Here is a 10223-nt window from a genome sequence, read left to right on the forward strand (position 1 = left end):
ATGGTTATAAATTATTGCATAAAGATAACTTTTATTCAAATAAACACTGGTTAAGAGTCATTTCAAGAGGAGACTAGCCTAGGCAACATAGTACCTATGCCATCTCTTTTATGAACAGAAATAAGGAGGGGGTAAAAACTAAGCTATCAAAAACATCCAAAAGGAATACGTATTTAGCTAACTGGTCCGCTACTTCATTAACTTTTCTGAACACATGCTCTAAGGGCGTTGCCGCCTTAATCAATAGGAACATGCAATCGTCAATTAAATTTTAATATAGGCGGTCATTTTTTTTTTTTTTGGATAATTAAAATTTTATTACCACTTGAAAATATTTACATGTATAAACAAAACTCCTAAGTTTGGAAGGAAGACCTCAAACTCAGTACAAAGCTAACTCATTCTATCTATATCTTCATTCATTATATGAGTAAAACTTTAAGTATTGCATTTCTTTTCTCATTCGTATTTGCATATAGCCTCTACAATGTACTTCTTGAATTACTTGTCTTGTGATGTCTCCACTGCTTCTCCTCTCTTGTTGAAAGATTCCGCGATTCCTTTCTATCCACAAATGATACACTGCTCCTGCCATACTAATTCTATAAACCTCAGCTTTTGATCCCTTACCAGTTACATGTTTTGTGGCCCACTCAACTTCTTCCTCCCAACCATATACCTGCCTTGCGATCCCCTGCCATGCTAGTAATTTCCCCCATATGTCTGTTGAGTATTTACAAGTAAAGAAGAGATGTTGATGATCCTCCATCTCATGATCACACAAGGGACATGTTTGGTTAACTTGTATCCCCCATTTACTAAATCTGTCTTTGGTATATAATCTTTCCTGAAGTGCTAGGTAGAATATGAATATCCATTTCGGACAGCCTTTGTTATTATAGATCAATCTTCTCCAGCTTGCTTTTGGAAACTCTCCTCGCAATTGGTTATAGATGGTTCTGATGGTGTATGTTCTTGTTGTTAGAACCTTTGCTTTCTCCAAACCAGCCTCATCCAGATACTTTACAGCATGTAATATCTTATGTACTATCCATGAGGCTTGCTTCGCTTTCACTGTCCAAGGAACCCTCCCTTTTATATAGTATGCATGCACCCATTGTATCCATAATTTATCCTTCTTTTTGCATATATTCCATAAGTGTTTCAGCAAGGCAGCTTTGTTCCACACACTCATATCAGTGATGTTGGGTCCCCCTGTTGATTTAGGTCTGCACAATTTGTCCCACGCCACCAGAGCTTTCTTACTTGCATTTGTATCCCCTGTCCAAAGAAACTTCCTACATATAGATTTAACAGATTGAATGACTTTCTTTGGTAAAGGAAAGATGTGCGACCAAAAGGATTGTATAGTAATCAATACACTCTTTATCAATTGTAATCTCCCTGCATATCTCAAACACTTCACAGTCTACTGTTTCACTCTCCCCAGCATTTTTTCCAATAGAGGCTGACATTGACTAACTGATAGTCTTTTTGAACTCAAAGGCACTCCAAGGTATCGAAAGGGAAGTTCACCTATTGTAAAACCAATTTTCTGGATGATCTCTTATTGTGCATCTACTGATACTCCACCAAAGTACACACATCTTTTGTTTTGGTTTGTAACAAGTCCTGAAGCTTTGAGAAATTCTGGAAGCATTCATACAACAACTGTATAGATATCACATCTCCTCGACAGAACAAGAGTAGATCATCTGCAAAATCGAGCTGAATGATACTCAATTTTTTACACCTAGGGTGATAGTTAAAATCTGGCTGCTCTTTCAGTTTTTTCATTACCCTTGTCAAGTATTCCATTGCTAAAACAAAAAATAGTGGAGACATTGGGTCACCTTGTCTCACTCCTCTCTTAGCTGCAAATGGTACAGTTGGACTTCCATTGATAGTTATGGAATATGACACTGTTCTAATGCACTCCATGATCCACCCAATAAACTCTTTAGGGAAGCATAAGCCTATAAGTACTTGTTCTAGGAATACCCATTCAAAGGAGTCATACACTTTCTGCATGTCGATCTTGATCATACATCTAGGCGAGATCCCTTTCCTACCATAACCCTTTACTAACTCATGGTTGAGTAGGATGTAATCTGTCAAAACTCTGCCGGGGACAAAAGCTGCTTGGCTATCATCTACCAAAGTATCCATCACTTGCATCAATCTACTTGTTAACATCTTGAAAATAATCTTGTATAGTATGGTACATCAGGAGATTGGCCTGTGTTCCCTGAGCGAAGCTGGATTCTTAACTTTGGGGATTAAAGTAACTGATGTAGTATTTATTAGCTTATACATCTTTCCTGTACTAAAGAAGTCCAGTACTGTTTTTACAATCTCTTCACCAGTGATATGCCATGCTTTTTTTGAAGAAATATGCATTGAAACCATCCCCTCCTATAGGCAGTCATTGTTAGTTAACATATTGAGTAACTCCTTGCAATCTGCTTCAATAGTTAAGGGAAGGATATTTCTATCCAATGCAATTTTAACACAATGAAGAAGGGCCAAGGCTTCCATACAAATATGTGACAAGTGCGTAGATAGCCATTTTCAGGGATGCTATTTAGAGATTAACTAGTATTTATTTTGTTCTGAAATTTAAACTAAAAATCTTAACTTCAGGATAGTTAACACTTTTGTACCAAAAAATTGAACTAAAAAACCTGAAATTCAGGACGCAATGACTAATTCGTAAATAGCCGCCCTTTGGAGGGGCTATCTGGTGGCATTTCTACTAAAAAATATTAGTAGCTTGATTAACTCCCATATTAGTAGCCTTCTATAACCATTCCTAACAACCACTAACTGCTGGATTTATTCAATTGATCAATATGCCCCTATATCTTCCTAAATGGACTAGAATAACCCCATTTTTTATTTACCAGTACAATAGTGAATATAACATTCTTTGATGTAGGGTGTAGCCAGAGGCAAAACCTAACAGGCATGGATTTACAATAGAAGTGTTCGCCTTTTCATTTCTTCTAAATAGATTCATGTAATAAATTTTTATATCCCATTGTAAATATAGTTATATACTATGAGTTTTTACCTACTCCTAATTAGTTCGTGATTTTTAATTAGGGATTGTTACATAAATAGCCAGCCAGATTCAATGTTTACTTTTTCTAACCGATATACATTGATTATACACAATTCTTTATATATATATAAAGAATTAGGAGTAGGTAAAAACTAATTCTTTCTAACCGACATTTGAATGTAATTAATAAAAAGAAGAACTAATACAATTAGCCACCCACTTAATATCTTAAATAAAAAATAGCTGACGGATGTATACATCCGTCAGCTATTTTTTATTTAAGATATTAAGTGGGTGGCTATTTGTATTAGTTCTTCTTTTTATTAATTACATTCAAATATTTGTCAACTTCTGGTACCAGAGGGCAGAGACTACCAAACTAAGCATCTAGAGACACAACATAAATAGTACCAAATAAAACAAAACTTACAATCTAAAATTCTAGTATTGATAAGAAGAAATTAAAAGAATCATTGTAAAGCGATTGACGTAGATAATTAAACTGCAACACTCTTTTAGATGTTAAAAATTAATATTATTATTAGTATTTGTTACATTGACATAATACATGAATTTAAAAGAATTGGGAACCGTCTGAACTTGCAGATATGATTCATTCGGTGACATTAGTTCGATAGTATTTGAACTTCTAGTATAGAGATATGCATTGTGCATAAAAGTATGCAATGTGATCGTATCTTATTTAATACTTCTTTATAGTTGATTTTTTTGTGTATGCTTTGTATCTTTTTGGTTACTACTCTATCATGATTAAAACTTGTCGATATTGATTTCTCTCTTGAAAGTACAACATAATATTTTTCGTGAGAAAACATATTATAACAAATATAGACCAACATTAGAAATTGTTTGGCCATGTGTTTTATTTATTAATGTCATTACAAAATAAAAGTATATTGAAATATTTTTTGATGAATTTAAAAGGATACTCTCCATTTTGTGGTAGCAAAAATTGAATTCTGAAGAGATACACATGTTTGGGAGCACATTAGCTAAACATGATTTCTGGATATACGCCGACCATTTAGAGACATGTCTGCCTTGAAGATGATACTCCTTTGCCATTAGACGTAGATATAGAATTTGAAGGCTTCAGATACCACATTATTTTGAACATAAAACAAGTTGTTACTATTTATATGGTCTAAATACGATATAAATTTGATTAGTTTGATCTGTTTTGGATTTCGGTTATAATTAATCGTATTTTAATATATAAAAACAAACTTGTCGAACGAAAAAATTACATAAATATAATAACTTGGAGAAAATTAAATAATCATTATGCTTTAAATACTGATCACTGGTGTTAATGGCGCTTTCACTACAGTTGCAATAGCAATAGATAAACTTAGAGCCAACTTTACAAGTGAATAACTGTATCAACAAGGATTGCATAAATCAATATTTTTGCCAATTCACTAATTCTTGGCAAGTTGGGCAATTTGGGACACCACCTCGCATTACATCATAAAAGTAGTAAGTTGATAAATAACTGGGAGAGATATTTTGTGGGAAAGAAATTTGTATTAATTTGTACTTAAAGAGAAAGGTGTCACGTCCTTAGTAGTTAACTAAGTACACGTGCGATACTTGACAACTCGCTCATGATCTTGCACAACTTACAACTTGCTCACGTTCTTGCTATGCCTAGTCAACCTTACTACACTCAAGATCGCTAAGAGAATGGTAGAAAGAACTGTCACGACACGAAATTCCCACCTTCAGGACCGTGATGGCGCCTAACATTTCACTTGCTAGGCAAACCAACGTTAAAATAATCTAACCATTTTTAAACAAATCAAACTAAACGGAAGTCGATTACTCAAATAAAGTGCGGAAGACCATAACAACCTAATCATCCAAATACATCCCCGAATCTGGTGTCACAAGTGCACGAGCTACTAGAATAATAAAAATAAAGGTCTAAATAAAATTCAAACTGTCTGAAAGATAATTCACACCTAAGATAAGATAGAAGGGGACTTCAGAACTGCGGACGCTGTGCAGTTATACCTCAAGTCTCTTCTGGGTAGCTGAATCCGAGCAAGTCTATGGTACGCCACTGGGACCAACTCCAAAATCTGCACAAGAAGTACAGATTGTAGTATGAGTACAACCGACCCCATGTACTCCGTAAGTGTCGAGCCTAACCTCGACGAAGTAGTGACGAGGCTATGACAAGACACGTACGTAAACAATCTGTACAAGTAAATACAAATACGAAACAACAATACCACAATAAATTGTAATTTATAAATTTTAGAGAGAACATGCGAATGGGAATGATATAGATATTTTAGCAGGAGAAGTGTCACTTAGCAGCCAATTAATTCATCAACAATAAAATGAACAACTGATAATATGAAAATGGCACGACACTACCATTTGAGCATTTACTCTCATTCTTTACATAAATTGATAAATAAATAATAAGATTGGCACGGCGTCACCATTCGTGCTTTAAATAAGATTGGCACGACATCACCCTTCATGCTTTAACTCACTTCTGGCACGGCATCACCCTTCGTGCTTTAACTCTCTTCTAGCACGGCATCACCCTTCGTGCTTTTACACTCTTTGAAAATAGCACGACATCACCCTTCGTACTTTAACTCTCTTCCTCACTTCATATTTCAATAAATAATAATGTGAAATTGGCGCGGCATCACCCTTCGTGCTTTTACACTCTTCCTTTCCATGAAAATAATAATATAAATTCGGATGAGTATTAAAATACGGGGATATATATTTATCAATCAAATCAATGCCAGAATACCAACCTCTCCTTCCAAAATATTCAACCATAATTTCATGACAAATGATCAAATAAATAATAATAACTTAACCAGGAATATCTTAATTAAATAGGCAATTATTCACAATAAACAAATTCCACACGTATGCTTTGACTCAACCACAACGCATAAGTACTCGTCACCTCACATATACGTTGTACCCGTACATTAAATCACGTAGCAAATAGACAAATAAGCCATACTCCCTCAAGTCAAGGTTAACCACGATACTTACTTCGATTTCCAACCAACCCAAGATTCCAATACACATTTGCCTCGTGAATTCGTGTCCGAAAGCTTCAAATCTAGTCACAAATAATTCACTATACTGAATATGAATCGTAGGCATTAATTCCATATAAATTTACTAATTTTTTGGATTAAAATATAAAATTCACTTTAAAAATTGACAGTGGTACCCACGTCTCGAATCCCGAAAAAACTCACGAAATTCGAACACCCATTTCGATACGAGTTCAACCATACAAAAATTATTGAATTCTGACATCAGATTGCCTTTCAAATCCTCAATTAAAGTCTTTGAAGATTTCTACTATTTTCAACCCAATATTTACCCATTTGAATTCAACATTCTTCCGACAAACCTTATTGGTACAAACATGTATAACTAATACTCTCATATCCAGGAATCATCTTACTAATTACCTATTTCTAGTTGGATTTCGAAATTGAGGAATTGAGAAAAGAAATTCTTACCTCTTTGAAGCCTTAGCAACCCTTTGATGCGATTTCAAGGTTTGATTCAAGGAAGAGTAGTGAAATCTTCAGTTCTCCCCTTTTCTCTCACTAGAATCGCTCTCCCTTTTCTCTAAAATACCAGAAATTGTCCCAAAAATGAATCCCAATTGAGTTAAATGAAATGGGGGTCGGGTCATAAAAACCCAATTTTGTACAGCCGCGGTGCGTGAGGCGCTACGGGGCATGGGGAAGCTATGAAAAAAGTGTCTGAAAATGAAATTTCGGAATGTTCTGGAAATTCCCACAGGCGCGGCGCGGTAGTACAAATTCTGCCAACGTTTGGTAATTTGATCATAACGTCTTGTAGGAGTGTCCAAATGACGAACGGTTTGAAGATTTAGAAACTAGACTTGAAGATATTTTATGTGATAGGCTGTCCATCACATAACGCCTTATATATACGTAGATATGACCGTCCAAAATCCGGTCTTGTGCGTACTTATTTGAAACTTTATTCTATTATGAAATTTTCTAACTTGACTTAGACTTAGGCCTCTCCTTAGACCCCACATCACTTATAACATGCGTGGTACACTTATTATCATATCCAATTGATATCCATCATATTAATAGTCCTTGAATGAGAAGTATAGCCCTCCCCAAAACACATAACATAACTTATCTCTTCTTTCGCACATTTCAATTTCTCGAATTTTACTAACTCCCAAAATTTACAAAATGTTTGCCAGAGTTTTCTTTGTAAATGGGCCTATCCACCTGCCAGAGAATCCCAGAAATCAATCCTAACAATACATACATAATCCAATCAACGTAACATAACATGAAAATAATACTAACAATGGCCTGATAAGCAATATATTTCTAGAAAAGGAATGCCATTAACATCAACTATTCGGGTGATGCGTAACTCATAGCAGGTAAGCTCTCAACATCTTCATAGAATACATAAATTAATTTTTAAATTAAAGATGATATTTTTGGGTCATCACATTCTCCACCTCTAAAACGAATGTTCATCCTCGAACGGAATTAGCAAAGTACCTAAGCTGGTGAAAAGATATGGATATTTACTCCGTATGTCCGACTCAGACTCCCAGGTAGCTGCTTCAATCGGCTGACCTCTCCATTGTACCTGAACTGAAGGATAAATCTTAGACCTCAACTGCCGGACCTGACGAGCTAGAATAGCTACCGGCTCCTCCTCGTAAGTCAAATCTTTGTCCAATTGAACTGAGCTGAAGTCTAACACATGGGACGAATCACCATGATATTTTCGGAGCATGGATACATGGAATACCAGATGAACTACTAATAAGCTAGGTAGTAGTGCAAGCTTGTAGGCTACTTCACCCACCCGTTCAAGAATTTCAAAGGGTCCGATATACCTAGGGCTTAACTTGACCTTCCTTCCGATTCTCATTACACCTTTCATAGGTGAAACCCGGAGCAATACTCTTTCTCCAGTCATGAATGCAGCATCACAAACCTTACAGTCGGCATAAGTCTTTTGCCTAGACTGAGCTGTGCGAAGTCGATCCTAGATAACCTTGACCTTATCCAAGCCATCCTGTACCAAATCAGTACCCAAGAACCGATCCTCTCCCGGTTCAAACCAGCCAACTGGCGAACGACATCGCCTCCCATATAATGCTTCGTACGGAGCCATCTGAATGCTCGACGAATAGCTGTTATTATAGGCAAACTCTGCAAGTGGTAAGAACTGATCCCAAGAACCTCTAAAATCTATCATACAAGCGCGAAACATATCCTCCAATATTTGAATAGTGCGCTTGGACTGTCCGTCTGTCTGGGGGTGAAATGTTGTACTCAACTCAACTCGTGTGCCTAACTCATGCTGTACAGCCCTCCAGAAGTGCGAGGTGAACTATGTACCTCGATCTGAAATAATTGACACTGGCACACCGAGAAGGAGGACAATCTCACGAATGTAAATTTCAGCTAACCGCCCTGAAGAATAGGTATTTGAAACTGGAATGAAATGTATTGACTTGGTCAACCTGTCCACAATGATCCATACTGCGTCAAACCTTTTCTGAGTCCGTAGGAGTCCAAAAACAATATCCATAGTGATACGCTCCCATTTCCACTCAGGAATTTCTAATTTCTGAAGCAAACCACCAGGCCTCTGATGCTCGTACTTAACTTGCTGACAGTTTAGATACCGAGCTACATATGCAACTATGTCCTTTTCCATTCTCCTCCACCAATGTTGTCGCAAATTTTGATACATTTTGATGGCATCTGGATGAATAGAATTCCTGGAACTGTGGTTCTCTTCCAGAATTAATTCACGAACCCCATCCACATTAGGCACACAAATACGACCCTGCATCTGCATAACTCCATCTTCCCCCACAACAACCTGTTTGGCACCACCGTGCCGCACCGTGTCCTTAAGGATAAGAAAATGAGGATCATCATACTGTCGCTCTCTTATACGCTCATATAAATAAGACCAAGTGACTGTGCAAGCTAGAACCCGACTGGGTTCTGAAACATCTAACCTCACGAACTGATTAGACCAAGTCTGAACATCTGCAACTAATAGTCTCTCACCAACCGAAATATACGCAAGATTGCCCATACTCACTGCCTTTCTACTTAAAGCATCGTCCACCACATTGGCCTTTCCGGGTGATAAGAAATGGTGATATCATAGTACTTCAATAACTCTAACTATCTTCTCTGCCTCAAATTGAGATCCTTTTGCCTGAGTAGATATTGTAGGCTACGATGATCAGTGAATACCTCACACGAGACACCGTAAAGGTAATGCCTCCAAATCTTCAGTGCATGGACAATGGTTGCCAATTCTAAGTCATGGACAAGATAATTCTTCTTGTGAACGTTCAACTGTCGTGACGCATTTGCAATCACCTTGCCATCTTGCATCAATATTGCACCAAGCCCAACGCGAGATGCATCACAATATACTGTATAAGATCCTGAACCTGTGAAAAATACCAACACTAGAGCCGTAGTTAAAGCAGTCTTGAGCTTTTGAAAGATCAACTCACACTCGTCTGACCATCTGAATGGGGCACCCTTCTGGGTCAATTTGGTTAATGAAGACGCTATAGATGAAAACCCCTCCATAAACCGACAATAATAACCTGCCAAACCCACGAAACTCCGGATCTCTGTAGCTGAAGTAGGTCTAGGCCAATTCTGAACAACCTTAATCTTCTTTAGGACCCACTTTTATGCCTTCTACCGATACAACATGCCCCAAAAAGGCAACTAAGTCTAACCAAAATTCACATTTTGGAAATTTGGCATATAACTGATTATTTTTCAAAGTCTGAAGCACAATTCGAAGATGATGCTCATGCTCCTCTCGACTGCTAGAGTAAATCAAGATATCATCAATGAATACAACCACAAAAAATTCCAAATAGGGTTTGAATTCCCGGTTCATCAAATCCATAAATGTTGTTGGGGCATTTATTAGCCCAAATGACATCACTAGGAATTCGTAATACCCATACCGAGTCCGAAAAGCTGTCTTAGGGACATTAGATGCCCTAATCTTTAACGGATGGTAACCAAACCTCAAATCGATCTTTGAAAACACCTTGGCACCCTGAAGCTAATCGAAC

General features: G+C 37.0%; 1 protein-coding gene across 1 annotated transcript; it reads right to left on the reverse strand.

The window, feature by feature from the left end:
• Positions 1-415: 415 nt before the first annotated feature.
• Positions 416-1475, reverse strand: LOC142177046 (uncharacterized). The gene is made up of 2 exons (XM_075245507.1): positions 1382-1475; positions 416-1281 (listed from the first exon to the last, which is right to left on the reverse strand). The coding sequence occupies exons 1-2, from the start codon at positions 1473-1475 to the stop codon at positions 416-418; spliced, it is 960 nt and encodes a 319-aa protein (XP_075101608.1).
• Positions 1476-10223: the final 8748 nt, after the last annotated feature.

Source organism: Nicotiana tabacum, chromosome 23, assembly GCF_000715075.1.
Source record: "Nicotiana tabacum cultivar K326 chromosome 23, ASM71507v2, whole genome shotgun sequence".
In the NCBI taxonomy this organism is placed as follows: domain Eukaryota; kingdom Viridiplantae; phylum Streptophyta; class Magnoliopsida; order Solanales; family Solanaceae; genus Nicotiana; species Nicotiana tabacum.